The 26,544-nt window shown below is 41.7% G+C and overlaps 1 protein-coding gene across 3 annotated transcripts in view; it reads left to right on the top strand.

Moving 5' to 3' along the window:
- Positions 1-7,643: 7,643 nt before the first annotated feature.
- TBC1D4 (TBC1 domain family member 4) overlaps positions 7,644-26,544 on the top strand; it is a 180,997-nt gene continuing 162,096 nt past the window's right edge. For 2 of the 3 annotated variants that reach the window (XM_012472049.3, XM_012472048.3), the window contains exon 1: positions 7,644-8,554. In XM_012472049.3, coding sequence (XP_012327472.2) covers positions 8,057-8,554 — 498 coding nt within the window. In that variant the 5' untranslated portion in view covers positions 7,644-8,056. The remainder of the gene's footprint in view (positions 8,555-26,544) is intronic. The other variant, XM_064369131.1, reaches the window with a different exon arrangement.

Genomic DNA, 26,544 nt, shown 5'->3' with positions numbered 1-26,544 from the left:
AAAACAGCAAGAAAGACTTGGAATAATTCATCCATGACAAATTTAAGATAGATTTATTTTTGTTTTTTTAAGAGCCCATTAGAAATAGCAATTAAACAAGAAGTATTCTTATGGGGGGGAAGATTTTACTCTGGCACGAATACTGCTTTTAGTTATAAAGGTTTTCATTAGGTTAAAGAGAAAGTAGTCAATAATATCAATATAAGTCCACATAATTCTGAACAGCATACACGTGAGGTTTCACTTAACGGTAAAGTGTATAGTGGAGACCATGTTTAATCATTCCACTTGAGTACCCTCATATGAATAAGCAGTATTTTACAGCTTGTGGTTTATCTCACATGCTTGGCGGGTGTGGAACTCTAGCCTGAAAGCATGCAATAAATAAATGTTTGTTTTAACTTTATGTTTTCCTTCATGCCTCAAACAGGTTTTATAACAACAGAGTTTTCAGGTCGCTCAAGACCTTATATGTGAACCACACAGACTTCTGAATTATGCAGTAAGATAAAAATGGGTATTGGTAAAATCACACCAGCCTTTAGTGGGGAAAAAAATCGCTTCCTCTGTAGAAATGTTTAACTTCTGAAACTAACTGACTCTGTTATTTGATGTTCAAGAGACCTCTAAATCAATGCATTGACCAGGCATTTATTAATCACCCTCTCTGTGCCAAGTATTGTGCATTTGATTAGCAATTAGTTGCTCTGTATTCCATTAATTCTCTGCAATATTCCTTTTTTTTTTTTTTTTTTTTTTTTTTTTTTGAGACGGTCTGGCTCTGTTATCCAGTCTGGAGTGCAATGGCATGATCTTGGCTCACTGCAGCCTCCGCCTCCTGGGCTCAAGCCATCCTCCCACCACAGTCTCCCAAGTAGCTGGGACTGCAGCTCACACGTCACCACGCCCAGCAAATTTGTGCATTTTTTAGTAGAGACAGGGTTTTGCCATGTTGTGAGGCTGGTCTGTAACTTCTGAGATCAAGCCATCTGCCCATTTTACCCTCCCAACCTGCTGGGATTACAGGCACGAGGCACCACGCCTGGCCAATGTTACTTTCTTCATCCACTTATTTTGTACTTCAATTTCCTCATCCAAAAAAAATGGCACTTTTAGATTTCTTGCCACTCATTTATCTGCCAGGAACATTAGGAAGTAGCACCTGTTTGGGGTGTAGGCTGAATTAAATGAATTATCTAATTTTTGTCAAGACATCTTAAACGATGTCAGAAGACAAGATGTGATTAATTTATCTGAATATTCCATGAGTGCTTGGAGAATTTGTATTCTTTCTTTTTTGTGTCCACAAAAAATAACGATGAACTGGAAAAAATATGTGAAACACATGTTGGACAAAATGCTGCTATCCCCAATATAGGGAGACTCTATAATTTGACCTCAGTTTTAAAAGTAGGCAGAAGATAGGAGCATCATATCCTTCAAGGAGAAATGTAGATGATCAATAAACATGAAAAGATTATTGTTTATTTGCTGTTTTTTCCTATTGTTTTCCTATTCTCTATTTTCCTGATTTTTGGAGTTATCTTTATTACTTCCTTTCTTTTCTTCTTCTTTTATGTAGCAAGCACAAGCAGTCTTTCTTCTTTTTTAAAAAAAATGACAGATAAACCTGTAATATATTTATGATATTGAACATGGTGTTTTGAAATACACATAATGGTGGAATGGCTACATTGAGCTAATTGATATATACATTACCTCACAGAGTTATTATTTTGTGGTGAGAACACTTAAAATTTACTCAGCATTTTCCAAGAATGCAATATATTGTTATAACTATAATCAATGTATTGTACAACAGATTTCTTGAATTTATTTCTTCTATCTAACTGAATTTTGTTACTTTTGACCAATATCTTCCCCAACCCCCCTTTCTCCAGCCCCTGGTAACCACCTTTCTACCCTCTACTTTTTTTTTTTTTAAGGTGGAGTCTTGCTATGTTGCCCAGGCTGGAGTACAGTGGTATGATCTCAGCTCACTGCAACCTCCACCTCCCAGGCTCAAGCACTTCTTCAGCCTCAGCCTCCCAAGTAGCAGGGATTGCAGGTGCATGCCACCACACCAGGCTAATTTTTGCATTTTTAGTGGAGACAGGGTTTTACCACATTGGCCAGGCTGATTTTGAACTCCTGACCTCAAGTGATCCACCCACTTTGACCTCCCAAAGTGCTGGGATAACAGGTGTGAGCCACTGTGCCTGGCTCTACTCTCTACTTCTACAGAGTTGGCATTTTTGTGCACTGAATAATATAAAATACATAAGGCATTTTCTTTTTATTGAACATAGTTAGAAGTTACCCTGAAGCTATCGCCATAGGTGGCCATGAGACCCAGGCTTGGCCAGCCAGAATATTGAATATTCTTGGTACCATGATTTCTCCAAGAAAGGACATCTAATTAAGCTGAGCCAATCAAACCTATTCAAAACTAAATTGAAACTTTTTCCTGGGCAACCAGGATGGAAGTGTTCACTTTTCTGCTGTGAGTGGAGGTGTAAGGACGTTAATGTGGAGCTGGTACAAGCTTTTGCAACCTCAAAGAGAGAGGAAAGAGCCTGGTTGTGGTAGGTTTATGGCCAATCCTGATGGATACCTGTTAACACACACATAAAAATTAGAATTTGCTAGTCTCTAATTGTGGAGAAGTAAGAATTTCTTCTAATGGTAATAGGGTGGTCCCTTGAGAGTCTGAGAATCTCTGACCTGTCTGATTCCTCAGTACAGACAGGCTACTAAGAGCATCAAATCTAAGACACACTGATGTGTATAATACTGACCTCGCAGGGTTTCTTTGCTGGCTTAGTGGTCAAAGGGAAAACAGTATCGGTAAATTCCCAGTTAACACGCTTGCTAATATTTGAACCGAGATCAGCCTTTGTAGTCCAGTCTACTTTAGTAACTAAAAATGGGGCCAACAGAGAGGAACACAGAACTTAGATGTGAAGAAGGACTGGGTCCTCTGGAGACTGGTTTGTGAACCCCAGGGAGAGTTTCCATTTTCACTAGTTCAAGGCTGTTTTTATTATTTTCTTAACCTCAATTTCTCCCATGATGCACATAAAGTTAATTTGGGCTATGCCAGACTCCCCGCTGCTTTTCCAGAATGGCTGATGAAAGTTTTCCACTCTTTGTTGTATAGATGAGACAACTTGCCAGTCAGCAGCTTTTGTCTCTAATCAGGGAGCTCATTCCAGGTCCTAACTTCTGTTAGCTTCATCTATAATCTTGCATGAACATGAAAATACGGTCCCAGCTACCCACCCGTATTTCTAGATCTGATAGCCTCATAAGCTGTTGGCTTTCACTCCCACTGACCATGGTGGTTTTGGCCTAACTCTTCACTTCTGGCATCTAGAAATGTTTCCTTCTAGTTTTCATAGTTGCTTAGGTTTTTAAAAAAAATTTATCTAGTGTTTTCCTGTGTTTGGTCTGTGGGTGGATGGGAAGCCCTTCTGAGTCAAACCAGTCTTTCATAGTAGCTAGGAATTTAATTATACTCAGTATTCTATGCCATCTTTTCTCTCTGCCCAACATTTTTTTGGGGGAGGGAGAATTTCTTTCTGGAGGCTTCTGTCTTTCAGCTTTAGGCTAGGAGGCTGGATGGGATGATTTCTAGACCTCCTGTAGGGCCGTCCATCTGAGTCTTCGCTGCATGTCCTAGTAGGTGTAGCCAGTGCATCAGCGAACATAGTCACTGCCTTGTCCTCGTTCTGACTGCAAGGGCTTTTCAGTTCACTGACTCTGACTTGTTTCTGTGCTCTTCCTTGGCTGTGTGAGACTATATCCAGTGCTCCCTTTGCCATGCAGGGCATTTCCAGAGGCTGTTTAAGGTCTGCTGCCTAGATGCCCCTCCCCTTCTTCTGCTCCCTCTCCATGATGGGCATGGGGGAAATGCTGAGGTCTGGCAAGAAAGGGCAGCACAAGCTTCCGCTCTCGAGATCTCTGTCCCACTCCTCTGACTTAATCAAGAGAGATAGAGCCTAGGTCCCCTCCCTGGAGATCCACAGGGATCTCTTATTCCCATTCTTTTCCTCTATCTCCCAAGTTTGGGGAAATTTTCTTTAATGTCTAGGGCATGAGAAACCAACTCTCGGAGCATATAATATATTCTAAATTTTTTGCCCGTCTTGCCAGGTCCTTGGGTTTTGCCTGAAAGCTAAGAATGGACTCTTTTGTTCTCTGTGTTCTGCTGTGTCATCCTTTCCCTGAAGTGGGAAGATGGAATGCCCTGCTGCCTGAGCTGAGGGAAGGTCACAGGAAACAATGAGGAAAAACCCTGTGAATATCTTGACATTCTGTTAATCACAAATGCTTGGGTTCTGTGTGTCATCCCCAGCCAGAACTCCACTACAATTTTTGGGAGGCATTCTATTATTTTCTAGTATTTTATAATTAGTGGATGGATCTATTTAGTAGGTTAACCTGAAAGTAGCTAATTAAATCATTTGACATATCCCCTGTATGATATCAAAACATCCCTCTTTAATTTCTTAAATTCTAATCTATTTTTTTAACTCGATCCATTCATTCAGTATTTATCATGTACCTAGTAAGTGTCAGCTACTATGTTTTTTGCTGAAGGAAAGTATGAGACAAACAAATAATCCCTTCGGAGGAACCACTGACTCACATGTGCAGGAAAAGTAATCCCTTCTCTCAAGATGCTCTTGTGGTGCTGGAAATGCAGACAAATCACCCCAAAATTATAAAGAATGATAAGAGTTATAATAGTGAAATGCATAGAAAAGGGGGCAAAGAAGAGAAGCCCATTAACTCTGGCTGGCAAAGTAAGAAAGAACTTCACAGAAGAGATGACTCCTGAGTTGGGTCTTGAAGAATGGGTCTTCAAATAGAGAAGGATGAAGAAATGCAAGTTGAGAGCAGTGGGAAGAAAAGGCAACTAGGGAGAGGAAGAAGCTGGTAAAGCCCCATAAAGACATGAACATGTGCCATGTGGAAGTGAGAGTAGGGAAATGAGGAGCAAAAATAAAATAATTAGAAAGATTTGAGCTCTGGGATTTAGGAAATGTATATTCATTTATTTAGAGGCAGAATCTGGCTCTGTTTCCCAGGCTGGAGTAGAGTGGCATGATCTCAGCTCACTGCAACCTCCACCTCCCAGGTTTAAGAGATTCTCCTGCCTCGGCCTCCTGAGTAGCTGGAACTACAGGCACCTGCCACCATGCCTGGCTAATTATTTGTATTTTTAGTAGAGACGGGGTTTCACCACGTTGGTCAGGCTGGTCTCTAACTACTGACTTCAAGTGATCGCCTGCCTTGGCCTCCCAAAGTGCTGTGATTACAGACGTGGAGCCACCACGCCCAGCCCACTATTGTTTTCTAAATTTAAGTGATCAAATACATAATCGGGAACTTTTCACGTGCAGGTAATTTTGTAAAGCTCTGTAAGTGATAAGAAACTAATAGCTTCTTAGGTATAGTTTTTCCATATTTTAAGAAGGCGGTAAGAAACTAATAGCTTACCATCCAATTCGTTATGTGTACTGAGTCAAATAAATGTATGAATGATTACAAAACAATTTATATAAAACATTAAGTGCTAGGGTATAACAACTTTATTTTCAGGATAAGATAGATTATTAACACAGTAGAAAACAACCCACAATCTCAGTGGCTTAGTGGAACAAAAATTTGTTTCTTACTCCTGAGGAGTCCGCTGCAGGCTGGGAGATTCTCCAGGACAGCTGTCTGACATGTGTTGGCTCAGCCTATGGGGCTACTTTGGTCAAAAGGCACCTCTACACGGACATGTCTCCATTATGACCACCAGAAAGAAGAGTGGGCAGGAGCCTCGACTACTGGCAATTAAATACTTCTACCCAAGTCAGTTCTGTTCACACTGCACTGTCAAAACAAGTCATATGACTGTGGCTAACTTCAAGGAGGGCAAAAAAGGACTATCTGCCCAGGTATGAGGATGCAGAGAGGGTCAGACAGTAAAAATGCTCATCAGCATGCAGTAAGATAAACATAACAATAACAATAGAAAGAATGAGGGGCATTCCCAAGCAGAAAGCCATCATACTTAGCATGTCACGTAATAAAAGGCAATTCTGTTTTTCTGTCAATCGGTGAAAGGGCGTTCTTTGTTACTTCACTTTATTATGACAGTAGGAACTGGCTTGCTAGAGCTATTAATTCAATCCTAGCTCCCAAGCTGGTTGATTTTGTAGAATCTACAGGACTTCCATGCTTTCTTTATAACTTTATTCCTTTCTTTTATATGTCTCAGATGTGTAGTCTAAGGAAATGGTATCTGGGTAAGAAAGTTTTTGGTAAAGTTCTAGAAAGTATCAGTCTACCTTCCAAGAACTTTTCATTGCTTCTTTGAAGACATGGGTCTTTTTGAACAAGGGTTTTTTTAAGTGGTTGAACCAAATGACTTGACCTAATCAATTAGTAATGTCTCCATCTTGGAACTTAGATGCCTATTAATAAGACAGCCGTCAGTGTGCAACCAGAAATTCAGCATAGGAATAATGGCAGTTGGTCATATTGATCTTAAATAAATACAAGGGAAAAAATGGTCCGAGGGTTTTACAGAAAGTGAGAACTCATTAAACTAAACAACAAGAAATCTGAATTTTCATTCTTCTTGTAAGCACTTTGGAGAAAGTCAGGAACTTGTGTGTCTTTCCTATTTATTTTGTCTTTACCTCTTACCCAATTCTTAATTATCATTCAGTAAGAGTAAAAAGAGAAAATACTTGTCTACCTGTTTTAAAATTACAATGATCAAATTATTCCAAACCTTTGTCTAGTTCTTTGGAAATATGTATTACCATATATATATAAAAGAACAATAAATCTCTACATTAGCTCTCGACTGGGGATGTAAAATAAAATATGACTTTTCCATGTTTTAAGAAGTTGGCTGCTTTAAGAACTAGGAAGATTCAAGTTGTCAATACCATGTTTTAAAGTGAAATTTGGAACTGGAATTTATGATGTTGTGATTTAAAACACGGGCGTTTTTTGAAATTGTTAGGAAACAGAATTCAGAAATTACTGTGTAGGCTTTAGGAGGAACTGAAACCAAGCAAATACTGTTTAAAAAAAAAAAAAATCCCAGTTCTCCATTGCGAGTGGCCCCCTCTGTAGGGGGCAGCAGAGACGCCGGGAGAAGACGGAGATCGCGGCGACCCAGGAGAGGCCAAGCTGGTCCGGGCAGTGCCCGCGCCAGGCTGTGGGCTGCGGCCCCAGGGGCGGGGGTCGGAGGAAGAGGCGGAGAGGCGGCCTCCCAGATAAGCGTTTGCAGGCGACGCTCTCCGCCCGCCGGACGGGAGGCGGGGTAGCAGCCGGATTAGAGAAGCAGCCTGGAAGGAAGGAAGGAAAGAGCGAGGGAGGGACGGGAACGGCAGGAGGAGGAGCAGCGAGCTGGGCTGCAGCGGCGGCGGGAGGAGGAGCGGCCCCCGCGAGGCCACGTTTTGTTTTTGTTATTTTCCACTGGAGTAGTTGTCTGAGGCCTTTCCCGAGGACGGACCGCGCCGCAGTCCGGCAGTCCCGACCTTCCAGGTGACAGCCGGTCACCCTGGTAGGAGTCAGCTCCGCCCCAAGTCACCCCCTCCCGCCCACAGCCCCATTCCCCGCCCAGCCACCCAGTGCCTGCCTGAGGAGAGCGCGGCGGCCGCAGCGGGGCGGCAGCGCTGGGGCCGGCGGCCGCGGGGACCCTCGGCGAGGACCTCTGACCCTGCATACCCGCGACGGAGGAAGGGGAGGTCCTGCCCGAGACGTCAGCCCGAGGAGGATGATGTCCGTTTAACCCGCCCCCGCCTGCCGGTCCGGCTGCCGGGCGCTCACCTCGGTGCCCGCCACCGGAGCCTCCGAGCCGCGCCCCTGGAAGTGCCGCATGGGGCAGGGCCGCTGAAGCACGGAGTTCGGGGTCGCGCCGCTCCCAGGAGGGCGCGGGGGCCGGGTGCGGCAGTTGGCACAGTTTCGGCGGCGCCTTCTGCGCGGGAGTAGGGGGCGCGGTGCGTCCGGTCGGGCTCCGCCGTGCCCTGGCAAGCCTTGAGTTATGGAGCCGCCCAGCTGCATTCAGGATGAGCCATTCCCGCACCCCCTGGAGCCCGAGCCGAGCGTCCCAGCTCAGCCCGGCCCCGGGAAGCCTGGCGACAAGCGGTTCCGGCTGTGGTACGTGGGGGGGTCGTGCCTGGACCGCAGGACCACGCTGCCCATGCTGCCCTGGCTCATGGCCGAGATCCGCAGGCGCAGCCAGAAGCCCGAGGCGGGCGGCTGCGGGGGCCCCGCGGCCCGCGAGGTGATCCTGGTGCTCAGCGCGCCCTTCCTGCGTTGCGTCCCCGCGCCAGGCGCCGGGGCCTCGGGGGGCACCAGTCCGTCGGCCGCGCAGCCCAACCCGGCCGTGTTCATCTTCGAGCATAAGGCGCAGCACATCTCGCGCTTCATCCACAACAGCCACGACCTCACCTACTTTGCCTACCTGATCAAGGCGCAGCCCGACGACCCGGAGTCGCAGATGGCCTGTCACGTTTTCCGCGCTACAGACCCCAACCAGGCAAGACCCGGGCTCGGAGGCGCGGGGGGCGGGCTCGGCCCTAGGGGATCGGGGAGCAGGGCGGGAGGGGCGGGGACCCCACTTTACGGACCGACTGAGGTTTGGCTGCTGGAGCGCGCGCTCCACGTGGCGCGCTCGAGCGCCGGCTTGTCCCTTTTCCCTGACCTTGGGAGTGGGAGAGAAAGCGTTCAGGGGCTAGGCGAGCTGCGGGAGCGGCTGGCCGGCTGCAGGGACCGGAGGGAGAAGGATAGCGGTCCCGGGATGGAGGAGGAGCTGGCGCGTCCAAGGAGCACGCGTGGAGGAGCGCGCGTCCCGGGAGGACGGCGGCGTCTTGAGTGTGACCGGAGATGACTTGCTTGCAGTGTGTGTACGAGCGCGCGCGTGTGCGTGAACGCAGGAGAAGGTTGGGTTTTTAGAGGTCCTCACTAGTTCTCAATCGCGGTCAAATACTTAACCGGTTTGGCTGGTCGCGTCATCGTCACAGCAGCACCTGCAGGTCTACAGTCAGGGAGGCGATTTCGGAGCCGGACTTAGGAAAAGTTACTGGACATTGTCAAATTGTCTCCAAAGTAGGATTCTACATTTGGATATTGAATGGAAAGAATCCCTTTTTTTTTTTCTTTTTTTGCAGTTTTTAACACAGGTGTTGGAGTTAGTGTAGTAGAAGACGTTGCTAATATTTTTTAAAATGATGTTTCCCTTTTGTTTTTAATATTTTTTTCAGCGTCTTCTAAGTCGAATTATCAAATAGTAAACTCTTACTTCCTTAAAAACAGATATGGTCCTTATGGAACAGGGAGAGGAAAACTTGACTATGCAGTGATTGTGCCTTTGCAGGCTTTTCTCCCTTTAATTTGTAATGAGTCCCCCCCCATATCAAAAGCTTCCAAAATGCTCTTTTAAAAATGGCTAGTTAATGCTTACACAGTACTTTAGTTTCTTTGGAAAAACAGTGTTGTCTAAATATAAATAAAGTCTCAGGTTGCGCCATGTGGCTTTCTTTTGGTAGCTGGGAAATTAATAGTAGTCAGATGAGAAAAACATCCTATAAATAAGGCTTTGATTCTTTATTTCACAATCCTTCTGTCTGTAATTGAAAAATTTAGTTTAATAGTTTTCACAAAAGACTTGTAGTTGAATTGAAAAAAATAATAGTTCACTGCCTTAGATTTCATTAGTTACTTTGTTAAATAGTTAACTATCTTCTTTTTCTTGGGGGCGGGGGAGTCTCGCTTTGTCCCCAGGCTGGAGTGCAGTGGCACGATCTCGGCTCACTGCAAACTCCACCTCCCAGGTTCAAGTGATTCTCATGCCTCAGCCTCCTGAGTAGCTGGGATTACAGGCAACCAATAATCAGAACTCCTAATGTGAAGAGAACAATTTTAACTTCTGATCACTGTTATGTTTATGGCAAAATATCGTGCTACAAATTATTTCAAGATTCTAACCACGATTTAATGAATTTCATTTTGTGATCATTTGTTCAAAACTTATTTTTAGCTTTCACATGTTAAAATTGGAAAGTTTCTGAAAGCTATTACATCTTTATTGTATTAAATTTTTCTGGTGCTGGTGGTAAAGAGGAGCCAGTTGCATTTTTCCAGGACTTTAAGGAACTTTTCATGACTCTTAGGGGTTTATGTTCAAGTTATTGCTTCCCATGCCACATCTGATGCCTGACACATTGTTGCTAATCCATTGCTGGTCATGGCACCTTGAGTTCTCAACAGCTGTTGAGTTCCTCCTGGTCTCATTGGTAGGAAGTCAATTGTAAACATTCCTTAATTTTCTGCCATTATATATTTAAGCATTAGAGGCTGAACTATATAAATATCAATATGATTAGGCTCCTTTCCCCCTTTTTGTTCAGTGGGAGCAGTGGAAGCCATATGACTTTATGATAAAAGTTCAAGAAAACCTTTAACTTTCCTGTTTGTTGCCATTTCCCAGATGAGTGTTTGGTCTAAAGATATGAATTACTATTTGCTCTTAACCAAGAGATTCCCTGGCAGAGGATTATTAATTTGAAGGGCCAGATGTAGTGTCTCTAGGGAACATCTCCAGCCATTAATCAGTGGTTGCAAACTCAAATGACGAGGCAGAGGGTTGAGTGAGGACCATTGAGGACTGGATAGTGAGTGTCCTTTCTCAGGATGCTACTTATCTCCAGTTGGAAATTGCATGAATGGAATACAAGCCTAGCATTTCTAGAGCTGTTGATTTCCCAAGAGAAAGTAGAAATCGGATTTCTTTTTTTCTTTCTTTTCTTTTCTTCTTTTTTTTTTTCTTTTTGAGACGGAGTTTTGCTCTTGTTGCCCAGGCTGGAGTGCAATGGCGAGATCTCAGCTCACTGCAACCTCCTTCTCACAGGTTCAAACGATTCTCCTGACTCAGACTTCCCAGTGGCTGGGATTACAGGTGCGCACCACCGTGCCTGGCTAATTTTTTTGTATTTTTATTAGAGACGGGGTTTCTCCATGTTAGCCAGGCTAGTCTCCAACTCCTGACCTCAGGTGATCCTGCCGTCTTGGCCTCCCAAAGTGCTGGTATTACAGGTGTGTGCCACCGCACCTGGCCAGAATAACATCATCCCTCTAACTTCAATGAAAGTTTCAGTAACCTTCTAGTTTTGTAAGTCTGGGTGGTTTGCAATATTTTATGTTATAAATACACTTGTCCAATAATATTTGTATGCTCACATCTAAAGATATTTTATGTATGACCCCACATTTTAAAGTATTGGCAAATATCATAAACATTTAATAAAGAATCTTATCTGGGCCAAACAATGCACATCTGAGAGATTGCTTCAGAGACCCATGAGCTGCCACTTTTGATCTTTGGTGTAAATATTTGTTGAGTGGACAAGTGCGGTCATTGACACTGTGTGCTGTTTGCCATATTTCCTTTAGAGCATTCGGCTTCATTTGATACTGCTCTCATAGTAGGGAAAGTTGGGACCATCGTTTTTGTAGAATTTACCAGAAGAATTCCCAGAAGCGTTGATTCTGCAGCTGGACATGTTAAAGGGGCCAGTTTAACATAGTATCATCCAGCAGCATGCTTCATGCAGAGTTGGCTGTGGATAGTTCTGGGTACCCTTCAAATCAGAAGGAAGACCTGCTGTTTGCTTTGTTCTGAGTTCTACATTTGAAGTGGAGAATTATTTATTTGGACTTAAGATCATTGTTAAGAGAGTCTCCTAAGTGTTTCCCTCAGTCCTTGACAAGGTATACAAAGCCTACAAAGGCAGCCTGGAGCAGTAGACTGCAAACATCCCCTAACATATTCGCCTCTGGCTTGTTTCTCATCCCTATTCCTTTTCTGCAATGGCCCTATCTATTGGATGACGATATACTTTATTGTTTTATCTGGGACAATTTTGTCAAAAGGGGCACCACTAATAATTACACAAGTACTGTGAGTAATAAACCTGGACCGTTCAGGACAAACTGGAATATACGGTCACTATGGCAAAGTTTGTGTTCATGCGGAGCCCCTGAGTTGGAGGATTGTGGGTACTAACATAAAATGATAATATTTTTAGGAATATCTACTCACATATTCAAGTTGGATCTACATTTGACCTCAGAGCTGGGAGTGCTGTACTTGAGCCTATTGTGGGGAATTGCCACAGTGATATGCCCCCTCTTGGTTCCATACCTCCCTGGTGGGTCAGAGTTCAACTTAAGGATGTGTGTCAGGAGAAGCATTCAACCAGAATGGCTCGACACACCACTGTTCCTCCCAGGTGCAAAGAGAAATGCAGATGGGGGTCAAAAATATGCCAACGCAGATCTGTCTCTATCAAGTTATTCATGTATTCAAAATCAAGTATTAGGATAGGTCACTAATAAATACTTGATATTGCAGGACAGGTCACTAATACTTGGTATTTCATATCATGGTCCTCACTCAACCCTCTTCCGCTATCAGGTCTATGTAGTCTTATGCAGGAGGAATGTCAGGCTTAGCACTTTTCAGCTAAACTTGAATATTTGAACTAGGAAAGAGGCTTAATTCCACTGGCATGAAGTGAGTTACAGACTTAAACTGATTGGGGAACTAAGAACATCTGATTGTCTCCCAGAGGTCTAGGATAGGTCAATAATACTCTGTAAATATTTATCTACTTTCAAAAAGAGTCTATATGGCACTACCCCAATTTTTCTGTTAAATTATTTTGTTATACATATATTGCCACAATAAAAAATTAAGCAGTTTTCATTGTAAATATGAGACTAAAAGGTTAGTTAACATGTGCATGTGAGTTTTGAGGCATCATTATATTTCATAATTATAGGATGAACAATCATTTAAAAGATAAAAACATGATTGTTATAATGTTCATTGGTTGTGTTTGTGTATATATTTACTGAAGCATGCAATAATGATTTTAAAGAGTTTATAAATTATGTTTTTAAAATTAAAAAAAGGAATTTAATGCCATTTTTCTCTAACTCAGTTCTCTTAAAAATGTTTATTACTATATGAGCTTTATTTTGTTATTTAAAAATAACTGGTAACCAGTTTTTTGTTAATATATTTTTAGAAGGTCATTCTTGAGTTCTTTTTCTAAGTTGATGGTTAGTAGCTTTGGAAATATACTAGTGAGAATACCAGAGAAATTGAAACCTGGAAGATTGTACCTCTCTCTGCTTTCTGAGAAGTTTGTTCTATGGACAGATAGATCCATCTTTTTTTTTTTCCTAATCATTTTTTATTCTCTATTCTCCCTGTAGTCTGAGGTGGAGGTTAATTTGCCTTGGCTCTGTGGTAGAATCTTGACTGCAGTATCTGGGGGAAGGTACAAACAGCCCAGAGACTCCCAGCCTCAAGGGAGCGTGTTGTGATAGGAGCCCTAAGCTGAAGCTTGAAGCTGTTCAGTGTCAGAGCTTGATTGTCAGAAACCAGAGATTCTATCTTCAGTGTGTGTGTCAAAATCACCTAGAGGGTTGTTAAAAGAGACCGCTGGACCCTTCCCTTAATTTCTGATTCTAACAAGTTCCCTGGTGATGCTCAAACTACTGGCCTGGTGACCACAGTTTCAGAAACCCTGTGCTATTTGGTTCATGTGGTTGTTGTATGACCATTTCTGTTCCCCTGGTTATTTTTGCAGTCTTTCTTAGGCTTGAAAGTTCAAGTTGAATGTGAGGAGAAATAATATTTGACTCTGGAATTTTTTAAAGAAGCTCTTCATCGTCTAGCTTAGTGATTTGCATATCCTTTTCCTGAGATAGACATTCTGCTGGGCATCATAAGACCATGCAAATGTTGAATGAAAACTTTGCCTTTCAGCCAAAAGTTTTAAGTTCTGCAGGTGGAATAAACAGTTCATTTTGAGGGGAATATAGATAACCTAAATTCTGATGTCCAAAGTGCTCTAAAATCAGAAATGTTTTGAGCATCAGCATGACACTACAGGTGGAAAATTCTTCACCAGATTTCATGTGACGGATCACAGTCAGAACACACAAAATTATTAAAAGTATTGTATAAAATTACTTTGAGGCTATGTGTATAAAGTGTATAGAAACATAAATGAAGTTTTGTTGTGCAGTGGTGCCCACCATCTCAGCTCACTACGCCTCTGCCTCTTGGGTTCAAGTGATTCTTCTGCCTCAGCCTCCCAAGTAGCTGGGATTGCAGGAGTGCGCCACCAAGCCCAGCTCATGTTTGTATTTTTAGTAGAGATGGGGTTTCACCGTGTTGGCCAGGCTGGTCTCAAACTCCTGACCTCCAGTAATCCACCCGCCTGGGCCTCCCAAAGTGCTGGGATTACAAGTATGAGCCACCGCACCCGGCCAGAAACATGAATGAATTTCATACTTAGACTTGGGTCTCATCCTTAAGATACCTCATTATGTATATCCAAATATTCTGAAATCTGAAAAAAAAAATTCAAAATCTAAAACACTTCTGTTCCCAAGTATTTTGGATAAGTGATTCTCAACCTGTATATCCTAATTTAAAGTTATGATAGTTTTTGAAAAAAATCAAAGCTTTATTAGCAGCCTGAGAAATAACAGCATTCAATAAGGCAGACGCTGTTCACATGCCCTTTTCTCTGTTTGGAATAAGTAAATTAATTGCTCGGTGATGATTTCCATGAATTTTCTAGAGTATCTGGTGTATTATTTACCTCATAAGTAAAAGATACAAGTCAGAGAAATATCAGCATGCTTAGGATACCGGCTACTAAGAAAATCATGCAAAAAGAAGTAAGAGTTGGACAATTTAGTGAATAAGATTATGGCCAGCCTAAATAATTATTGCAAACAATTTTATTTACTTAAAAAAAAACTCACAGCTTCTGTGTGTTTAAAAACATCTGACTGGTAGTTTTAGAGTCCCATTTCCTTTAGACTTTGTTGGCGTATCTGAACCAAGCCAACATGCAGTTACTTGGATGTATCCTCCTGTAAAATGAAGAACAGATTAATTATGATTTAATGTAATAGTATATTCAGACTTCTCTGACCAGGTAAAGGATTTTGCTTGACATATGATCTGCATAAAATATTTATACAAATTGAATACCTGGCTGGGACGTGTCAACTCTAAGGATGTCATTGGCTTGTTACTTTAAGGTTGGAATATGGTGTATATAATATGGTATGTTTACATTGCACTGTCTAGTTTGTCTCAGTAGCTCCTTAATGAATTTCCTTAGAAGTGAAAGTTTATTGAGCTCTTCCTGGGTAACAGCACTACTCTCACTGCTTCTCCTAGGTGATCACATGTTAGCTTCACAGTAACTGGGTGAAGTACATACCAGTGTTTCCTCCATTTTATAGATGAGAAAACTGAGGTATAGAAAGGTTAAATTATGGGCTGGGTGTGGTGGTTCATGCCTGTAATTCCAGCACTTTCAGAGGCTAAGGTGGGCGGATCACCTGAGGTCAGGAGTTCGAGATCAGCCTGGCCAACATGGTGAAACTCTGTCTCTACTAAAAATACAAAAATTAGCCAGGTGTGGTGGGGTGCACCTGTAATCTACTTGGGAGACCAAGACCGGAGAATCACTTGACCTGGGAAATTGAGGTTGCAGTAAGCCTAGATCGTACCACTGCACTCTAGTTTGGGTGACAAAGTGAGACTGAAGAAAAAAAAAAAGGTTACATTATTTCCCAAGGTCACAGAGCAAGACTCCGTCTCAAAAAAGAAATTTTTTTTTTTTTTTACTGATGGCTTCCAGATTTATTACTGTAGTCCAGCCCTCTCCTCTGAGCCCAAACTTTGTTCAGTATTTAAATGCTCACTTGATGTCTGCACTTGAAAATGTAGTTCCTGTTATAACTGGGAATTGTATTTGAATCCTACTTTCTTACTCCCCAATTTCTATCATTGAGGCAAATCACATTGATTCTGCCTCCACAACTGTTTTTATGTGGGTGGTAGGAGATAGATTCTTGCTCTGTGACCTAGGCTAGAGTACGTGGTACAGTCATAGCTCACTGAAGCCTTTACTTCCTGAGCTCAAGTGATGCTCCTATCTCAGCCTCCCAAGTAGCTGAGACTACAGGTTCCAGCCACCATGCCTGGCTAATGTTTTAAAAATTTTTTTGTAGAGACAGGTTGTTGCTATGTTTCCCAGGCTGGTCTCAAACTCCTGGGCTCAAGCAGTCCTGCCACCTCAGCCCTCCAAAGTGCTAGGATTACAGGTGTGAGCCCCAGCACCTGGGCAAAATTCATTTTTCATACGACCACAGCTCTCCATTACCACTGACATCACCCAGATCTGCCTACCTTATCTTTTGCTGGGAGTATCATACTGCCTCTTACCTCTTCTCCTTGCTCTCATCTTGCTCTCCTATCAATCCCTTCTTTCAGATCACGTTTCACTCCCATATTCTGAATTTTCATTCAGAATAATCTGCAAATTCCTTATCATGTGATCGTGTATGACTCTGCCCCGTTTGTCTCTGTGTGTCTTCTTGAAGACTGTTCTCATGCATGCATTACAGTCAGACATATAAATCATCTCCCCCATCCTTTAACAAGCTCAACTCTTAAATCACTCCAGAGCCTTTGTATGTGTGACTGCCATTCTTTGTGGGTGTAGTTTTTTTTTTTCTTTTTTTTTTTTGACAGAGTCTCACTCTGTCGCCAGACTGGAGTGCAGTTGGGCGATCCTGGCTCACTGCATCTTCCGTTTTCCGGTTTCAAGCAATTCTCCTGCCTCAGCCTCCCGAGTAGCTGGGACAACAGGCACGCACCACCACGCCCGGCTAATTTTTTGTACTTTTAGTAGAGATGGGGTTTCACCATGTTGGCCAGGATGGTCTCGATCTCTTGACCTCGTGATCTGCCCGCCTCAGCCTCCCAAAGTGCTGGGATTACAGGCGCGAGCCACCGCGCCCGGCTGTGGGCGTAGTTTTTTTTTTTTAATTGCATTTTAGGTTTTGGGGTACATGAGAAGAAGATACAAGATTGTTGCATAGGTACACACGTGGTAGTGTGATTTGCTGCCTTCCTTCCCTTCACCTATATCTGGCATTTCTCCCCATGCTATCTCTCCCCAACTCCCCACCCCCTGCTGTCCCTCCCCTATTTCCCCACAACAGACCCCAGTGTGTAGTGCTCCCCTCCCTGTGTCCATGTGTTCTCATTGTTCAACACCCACCTATGAGTGAGAACATGCAGTGTTTGATTTTCTATTCTTGTGTCAGTTTGCTGAGAATGATGGTTTCCAGGTTCACTCATGTCCCTACAAAGGACACGAACTCATCGTTTTTGAGGGCTCCATAGTATTCCATGGTGTATATGTGCCACATTTTCCCTATCCAGTCTATCATCGATGGGCATTTGGGTTGGTTCCAGGTCTTTGCTATTGTAAACTGTGCTGCAATGAACATTCATGTGCATGTGTCCTTATAGTAGAATGATTTATAATCCTTTGGATATATACCCAGTAATGGGATTGCTGGGTCAAATGGAATTTCTATTTCTAGGTCCTTGAGGAATCGCCACACTGTCTTCCACAATGGTTGAACTAATTTACATTCCCACCAACAATGTAAAAGTGTTCCTATTTCTCCACATCCTCTCCAGCATCTGTTGTCTCCAGATTTTTTAATGATCGCCATTATAACTGGTGTGAGATGGTATCTCAATGTAGTTTTGATTTGCATTTCTCTAATGACCAGTGATGATGAGCATTTTTTCTTATGTTTGTTGGCCTCATGTATGTCTTCTTTTGTAAAGTGTCTGTTCATATCCTTCGCCTACTTTTGAATGGGTTTGTTTGTTTTTCTCTTGTAAATCTGTTTTAGTTCTTTGTAAATTCTGGATATCAGCCCTTTGTCAGATGGGTAAACTGCAAAAATTTTTTCCCATTCTGTTGGTTGCCAATTCACTCTAATGACTGTTTCTTTTGCTGTGCAGAAGCTGTGGAGTTTAATTAGGTCCCATTTGTCTGTTTTGGCTTTTGTTGCCAATGCTTTTGGTGTTTTGGTCATGAAGTCCTTGCCTACGCCTATGTCCTGAATGGTTTTGCCTAGATTTTCTTCTATGGTTTTTATGGTGTTAGGTCTTATGTTTAAGTCTTTAATCCATCTGGAGTTAATTTTAGTGTAAGGTGTAAGGAAGGGGTCCAGTTTCTGCTTTCTGCACATTGCTAGCCAGTTTTCCCAACACCATTTATTAAACAGGGAATCATTTCCCCATTGCTTGTTTTTGTCAGGTTTGTCAAAGATCAGATGGTTGTAGATATGTTGTGTTGCCTCCCAGGCCTCTGTTCTGTTCCATTGGTCTATATCTCTGTTTTGGTACCAGTACCATGCTGTTTTGATTACTGTAGCCTTGTAGTATAGTTTGAAGTCCAGTAGTGTGATGCCTCCCACTTTGTTCTTTTTGTTTAGAGTTGACTTGGCTATGCGGGCTCTCTTTTGGTTCCATATGAAGTTTAAGGTGTTTTTTTCCAGTTCTGTGAAGAAGGTCATTGGTAGCTTGATGGAGATAGCGTTGAATCTGTAAATTACTTTGGGCAGTATGGCCATTTTCATGATATTGATTCTTCCTAACCATGAACATGGAATGTTTCTCCATCTGTTTGTGTCCTCTCTTATTTCATTGAGCAGTGGTTTGTAGTTCTCCTTGAAGAGGTCCTTTACATTCCTTGTTAGTTGTTTTTTTTTTTTTGAGATGGAGTTTCGCTCTTATTACCCAGGCTGGAGTGCAATGGTGCGATCTTGGCTCACCGCAACCTCCACCTCCTGGGTTCAGGCAATTCTCCTGCCTCAGCCTCCTGAGTAGCTGGGATTACAGGCATGTGCCACCATGCCCAGCTAATTTTCTATATTTTTAGTAGAGATGGGGTTTCACCATGTTGACTAGGATGGTCTCGATCTCTTAACCTCGCGATCCACCCGCCTCAGCCTCCCAAAGTGCTGGGATTACAGGCGTGAGCCACCGTGACCGGCCGTTAGTTGTATTCCTAGGTATTTTATTCTCTTTGTAGCAATTGTGAATGGCAGTTCATTCTTGATTTGGCTCTCTTTAAGTCTGTTATTGGTGTATAGGAATGCTTGTGATTTTCGCACATTGATTTTGTCTCCTGAGACTTTGCTAAAGTTGCTTATCAGTTTCAGGAGATTTTGGGCTGAGACGATGGGGTCTTCTAGATATACAATCATGTTGTCTGCAAATAGAGACAATTTGGCTTCCTTCTTTCCTTTTCGAATACCCTTTATTTCTTTTTCTTGACTGATTGCTCTGGGTAGAACTTCCAGTACTATATTGAATAGGAGTGGTGAGAGAGGGCATCCTTGTCTAGTGCCCGATTTCAAAGGGAATGCTTCCATTTTTTGCCCATTCAGTATGATATTGGCTGTTGGTTTGTCGTAAATAGCTTTTATTATTTTGAGATACGTTCCATCAATACCTAGTTTATTGAGGGTTTTTAGCATAAAGGGCTGTTGCAGATTCCACAGAAATCCAAACCATCATCAGAGATTATTACAAACAACTCTATGCACATAAACTAGTAAACCTGGAGGAAATGGATAAATTCCTGGACACTGCATCCTCCCAAGCCTAAACCATGAAGAAGTCGAAACCCTGAATAGACCAATAACAAGGTCTGAAGTTGAGGCAGCAATTAACAGCCTACCACCCAAAAAAAGCCCAGATCCAGATGGGTTCACAGCCAAATTCTACCAGACATACAAAGAGGAACTTGTGCCATTCCTGCTGAAATTATTCCAAATAATCCAAAAAGAGGGAATCCTTCCCAAATCATTTTATGAGACCACCATCATCCTGATACCAAAACCCAGCAGAGACTCAACAAGAAAAGAAAACTTCAGGCCAATATCCATGATGAACATAGATGCAGAAATCCTCAATAAAATACTGGCAAGCCGATTGCAACAGCACATCAAAAAGCTTATCCACCGTGATCAAGTAGGATTCATCCCGGGGATGCAAGGCTGGTTCAACATATGCAAGTCTATAAACGTAACTCACCACATAAACAGAACCAAAGACAAAAACCACATGATTATCTCAATTGATGCAGAGAAGGCCTTTGACAAAATTCAACAGCCCGTTATGTTTTTTATTCTGGGCTTTAGTTCTCTGTTAAATTGTAAATGTCACTTCCTCAGATTGGCTTCCAGGGCTCAGTCTAAATTAGGTGGGTATCCTGCTTTTTCACTTCTATCTCAGCCGTTTGTTTTTCTTTTGACACTTACTCATTTGAAATTAATTTTCCTTTTTACACTTTTGGGGAGCACTGTCACCACCTCTGGAATGTAAGCTTCATACTGAGTGAGATCTTACCTGTTCATGGTTGTATGCCTAGAACCTAGTTCCGTAGTATGGGTTTCTTCCAGCGAATTGAAATTAGGTTGAGTAAGAATTGATCCCTGCCCTCAAGGAATTTAAGTCCACAGAAGCAGATTAATGTCTACTGGTAAAGATGTATGTTTCTTTTCATATGGTTGCCTTTAGTTATCACACTGTTTAACAAGTGGTGACTGTATTCTGTTTCCTCGATATTTTTTGTCATGGCTACTATAATTTTAGAGCCATCATACTGCTTAAAATAGTAAAAGGGATTATAAAGTAATTTATGTAATTTCTGAAAATATTTTGTTGTCTAATTTGAGAAGGGCTTTTTTTCCCTTCCTGATTAAAACATAGGAAGTTTACTAAAGTTACCAACAGGAGAATGTGCCTCTCCTTGGCCTATGTGAGTTGAGCATTTGGGGATTGGAGGGTGAGTTGAGCATTTGGGGATTGGAGGATGATCAGCCTTAATGATTTTGCAAATATATCCTTGCAGTAATTGGATTAATTTTTACTTTCAGTTCAGTTCAGCTCAGTTGTTGAGGCTTCCCAGTGGTAACACGATCTCATTTGGAAGGCTGTTTAGTCATACAGTGTTTGAGAATGGCTTCTGTAAGTTTTTACTCCCAAATCTAAAACTAACCATTTTCTTAGGCCCAAGAAGCTGGACTAGGCCCAAGAAATTGAAGCTCTGGACCCCACTCTTCCATAATTAGTTGTGTAACATGAAAAATCCAAATCATGATTTCTTGGTTGTTCCTTTGTTCATTACTCTGTTTATTTAAAGACCAATCAGGTTAATAGCTTTTTAAGGCCTGTCTTAACAAATCGGCAGGGCAGGCCTAAGAAGTGTTTCAAACACTTTTTGAAATCAAAAAGGGAAATGAATGAATGGAGAGGAAATCCGTCTGGGTAAGGTCAGAGAATAGTAAGAAAAAAATCTGTGGCCAGTGTCTACAGTGAACTCTTTGCCAATTATGAGATATAGGGTTTGTATTCTGGATTTATTTGCTAAAACAGCATACTCTTGTGACAGAATAATAATCACTGCTCTTGCTTGTATTTTATTTAATACTTGGAATAAGAGGTTTTGGTAGGTCAGTTATAGTTTTCATGGCCACTGAGGCATGCACCAAGCTACAAGTAAGATAGTAACATTGCAGTATTCTTGTGGGTTGGGGTTCTACTTTAAAGAAAAGCGCTATATAAGGAAAGATTATTTTTCTAGGAAAAGCTAAAAGGTGCCATGGTCATATGCTTTTGTAAAAATAGGCTCCCTGCTTCCACCTCCTCCCTCAAAAGGTCCTTTTCTCCTCCTTTATAGTCTGTCTACTATGAGGAATACTCATTTCTACATTTCTTAAATGTTTGGTTCCTTACATGGTGTAGGAGAGTCTCATATAGTAATAGGTTCTAAACCGCTTTTGCTTTCACACCATTGATGAAGCAGTATGTGGTTTATATATGTTTTGTCATTAGTTTTTATAATAATTAAAATGATTTTTGGAAACCTGCTTTCCATTATAAACTTGGCCCAAAAGCATAGATATTGCTGATGATGCATTGTTCAAAACAGCAAACACAGCTGCTTGTTAAGGCAAAAGGCAAATATGAAAATAGACAGTTTTATAACATGTTTGCCTGTTTACAAAGGCTGTTTTCTTTTGCTCTTGGAGTGGAGGATAAACACACATCATTTCTTTAAAGGGACAAGCTGTACATATTGAGTATGAGAGTTACTTGTTAGCATTGAGTCATAATACATTACCCTGTTTACTTAGGAACCAGTCAGGTTAATAGATTGTTTTGTGCATGTGATTGCACAAAACCAGTTAATAGTTTCTCTGGAAATCTTGTTCACTATGATTTTTCTTCTGAAAGCAGAATTGATTCTAGATATTGGAAGTGGGAACTGACATGTATATGTCCTGTAATTTGTTTTTTAGCTACTTACATTTTTCAGATGATTTATTTTTAAAAGCCATGCTACCACCTTGAAAGAAAATTACAACAAATGCTTTGCATATATTTAAATCTTCATAATTCAAGTGGAGATTTTGAACTGATTATTAGAAAATTATTGATTTTAAAAAATACTTGTTAAGTATCCTTAGTACCTGATAGTGCACAGGGTATTGTGTATGTTTTCTGCTTTAGACTTGCTGTCAATGAACAAAATGTTCATTTGTCTAATGCAGATAGGGTAAATGCAGGAATATCCCATCCTTAACTCACGTCATTCTCTGTTTTGAGTATGTTCATTATGATCTATCTGAAAAGAAGTGACTAGCTTTTGCTGTTTTCATTTGCCATTTGGTGGCTTTGCAAAGGAGAAATGACAACTTATTATTGACTACATAACTGTGACCCTGTGGAACAGGTGTTGATGAACATGTGCTCAAGATGATGAGGCCACAGCTTGGTTTCAGGGAGACATGAGACATCAATCGATACAGGTAAGAGATACATTGGTTTGGTCTGGAAAAACCTGACACGTAGAATCTGATTGGCAGTTTGTTGAAAGAGATAAGTTATGTTCTAAAGACTTAGAATCAATGGAAAGGAATGTGTGTGTTAAGATAAGGGGTTGTGGAGACCGAGGTTGTATCGTGCAGGTGAAATCTCTAAGTAGCAGGCTTCAGAGAGAATAGATTGTAAATGTTTCTTGTCAGACTTAAAGAGTCTGTTCTACCAGTAATTCCAGAAGGGAGGAAGGTATAATGAGGTGTGCCTGCCCCCACCTCCACCTCTATCATGACCTGAATTAGTTTTCAGGTTAACTCTGGAATGCCCTTTGCTGAGAGGAGGGGATCCACTCAGGTGGTTGGGGGGCTTAGAGTTCTATTTTTGCTTTATACAGGGACCTCCATCTTGAGAAGCCAGACTGGAACTAGGAAATTGAAGCTGTGGTCTCTACCTTTCTGTAATTAGTCATATAACGTGAAAAGTCATTTGATCTGAATTACGATTTTCTAGTTGTTTCTTTGTTCATTACCTCATTCATTCATTTACTCTGTCATTCCCTCACCCATTCCTTCATTTGTTCAGTTATGTTGTAAACTGAATGCTTCCTGTGTGTCTGGTACTGTGTTGGATATTTATATTGTGTGGTGTATAAAGCAAATGCATTCTCTGCTTCACGTATCTTAACATTTTGTGGAGGAGTGGGACAAAACTAAGTGGAAAACAGCATTAGGTGAGAGCAGAGCTCCTGGGCTTTGGAATTCGGCTGCTGGGACTCCAGGCTCCACCACTTATGGCCCTGCACAAATTCCGGCACCTCTCTGTACATGTATGTCCTCATCTATAATATGGGGATGTCAAAATGCACAGATTTCATAAGGTTGTTGTGAGAAGCAAGTGAATTCATTTGTACAAACCACTTAGGACCGTACCATATGGTAAGTGCCGTGTAGATGTTAGCAACATATCTACAAATATTCAATTTCAAATTGTGATGAAGGCTATGAAGGAAAAGAAGGTGATGGTATGAGAAAAAAAGAGGAAACTTACTCTAGATTGGGTTTTGGAGTAGGTAGTTTCTTCAGTTCTATTTTCCTAATAAAATCTTGTTTTTATTAAGTTATTTCTCCCTCTGCCTCTCAGCCAATAGGCTACCGGAAAGATTTGCCCAGGAATCCAGGCCCAAGCCAGTTTGTAAGTTTGTCCCTGGAGATACAGTGGTTCCAGGAAATGTGGCTCAGTTTGTGCCAGTGCAAGATCAAGGACATTTGCCAGGGACTCTGAGAAAGTTTTCTAATTGGTGACTGCATGTAGATTTAGAGACTGGAACTGTTATAGTTATTTCACTACCAGAGAGATGATGAAGTTAACATACTGAGGAGGGCATTGTTAGGACAACTGGGAAAAAAACTGGACCTGAATTCTGATAGAAATAAGCCTGATTACCACTACCTGTGGTACTTCTTTAGTTTACATGAGTTGAGTTGGTTTCTCTGTTACTTGTAGCCAAAAGTAAGAGATGGGTCACAGAAGGCCGCTTGTAGAGGTAAAGAATTCAGGATGACTTTCAGATCTGCTGATTGTTTGACTAATGGGTAGACTTGGGACCATTGACCAATATGAGGAAAGCTGTGGAGGGAACGTGGGAGAAACAGGTTTTAGAGGCAAATCAGGAGTTCTTATTTCTATCATAAGATGAGCTGGATGTTAACAGTGGTTTACAAACTTTTTTTTTCTGATGTAAGATGCCTCAGACATATGACATCTTAATATCAGCAACTGTGATTTCTAAAGAATTGGCAATCATTTTCACCAATATTGAGGTTGATGAAATCAAAATCTTATTGGGGGTTGGTAGGAAGGGTGATATTTCGGCGTTTCTCAACTTGATTGCACATAAGAACTTTGTGGAAAGTTAAAAAAATCTACACATGTCGACTAGATTCTTGGTCATTTGTAGAGATGTGGAATCAGAATCTCCAACGTGGGCCCTGGGAATGTCTATTTAAAAATAGGCCATTGGGATGGAGTCAGCTTCGCCGTTCTGTGCAGACTTAATTTGGAGAACCAGTGCATTAGGGGACCCAAGGCCTCTTCCTATACACATTTTTTTATTTCAACTCCAGGAATCAATTCCACTTAAGCTCAGGAAACAGCAAGAGCCGTAGGATTTGCCACAGTCTTGTTAAAACACCGTGAGTAACGTCATTACACTGCCGCTTCTTGATGCCACTTCTGGTGAAATTGTTATGACATGTTTTTATTTTTTTCCTATAGTGATAGTGAAAACTCGATCTCTGCAGGAATATTGGCATTACTCTGAGTGCGTTGACAGTTACCAAATGCTTGGGTGTTTGATTGATGGTTATTAGAACATCTGTCACTTCAACAGCAGTTAAAATCTTGCTTTATATATCAATAGTTGGGAGATTTCCTGGGAAGTCAGCTGGTAGATCAGCCTGTAATCACAAGGTTGTGTTCTACAGACATTGCAAGGACGTTATTACCCATGCTTTGCTGAAGCTAGATGATACCACTAGATGACATCTGTTGTCAGGTGGTAAAAAGAAATAAGTCTAGGACACATTGAAGCATAATTATGAGCATTCAGTGGGGAGGTGGAATGATCTGTGATGGTGATGAGCCACGGAGGGTCCTGGCTCCAAGGCTGAGACAGGGCACCCAAATAATGAGATGATCTACAGGAAGACATAACTCTAATTAATATAAGTCTTTATTTATAGTCATTTGGGCTACATTCGCAGTCAACCAGTTTGCCCAAGGTGGTAATGATTCTCTCAGCTTTGGAAAATGATGCTATAGGTGTTTGTGTAGGAATGGGGGGAAAGGGTGCAATTTAACTCTGCGACGTCAAATCTTTTTTTTCCTTTTTCCCTCTGCCCTCTACCCTCATAGGTTTATGAGTGCTGGAAGAACATTTAGTCCTGGAAAAAGGCAACATTTTTTATTTTTTATTCTATTTTTATGTTTTGAGACGTAGTCTCACTCTGTTGCCCAGGCTGGAGTACAGTGGCGCGATCTTGGCTCACTGCAACCTCTGCCTCCCAGGTTCAAGTGATTCTCCAGCCTCAGCCTCCCGAGCAGCTGGGAATACAGGCGTGTGCCACCATGCCTGGCTAATTTTTTGTATTAATTTTTTGTATTTTTAGTGGAGACAGGGTTTCACCGTGTTAGGAGGATGGTCTCCATCTCCTGACCTCGTGATCCGCCCACCTCGGCCTCCCAAAGTGCTCAGATTACAGGCGTGAGCTACTGTGCCTGGCCGAAAAAGGCAACATTTTAACTCTTCTTCCTAGTAAGAGATAAGGTTCTGACTCTACTTCCCCAGAAAGCAAGCAAGTTATAAATATAATGTTCTTCTCTTTGCTTATCTGTTTTTGGAGGTAATATACAATTGGGTAGTTACCCTAGGTATCATATTAAACTTTAGATCTGTAGGTCTGGGATGAGGCTTAGAACATTGGATAGATTGGACACATTTGCATCTGTTCCTCTGGTTCATTTGCTCTCTTCATAATTGAACTGCCCTTCCATAATTGAACTGCCCTTCATATATATAGTTGATCTGAGAATAATAAAAATAATAATGGTGTTGACATTGGAATTTTAGAGGGTAATTCTTGATTATAGATTAGGCAGTGAGAGCCATGAGAATTTTGTAGTTGTCAGAGTGTTTTAATCATCCTTGTCACCGTCATTGTCATCAGCTCCAC

Source organism: Aotus nancymaae, unplaced genomic scaffold (assembly GCF_030222135.1).
Source record: "Aotus nancymaae isolate 86718 unplaced genomic scaffold, 86718_ANA_hifiasm-v0.15.2.pri h1tg000088l, whole genome shotgun sequence".
Taxonomy (NCBI): Eukaryota; Metazoa; Chordata; class Mammalia; order Primates; family Aotidae; genus Aotus; species Aotus nancymaae.
This window is presented reverse-complemented; position numbering and strand designations above follow the sequence as displayed.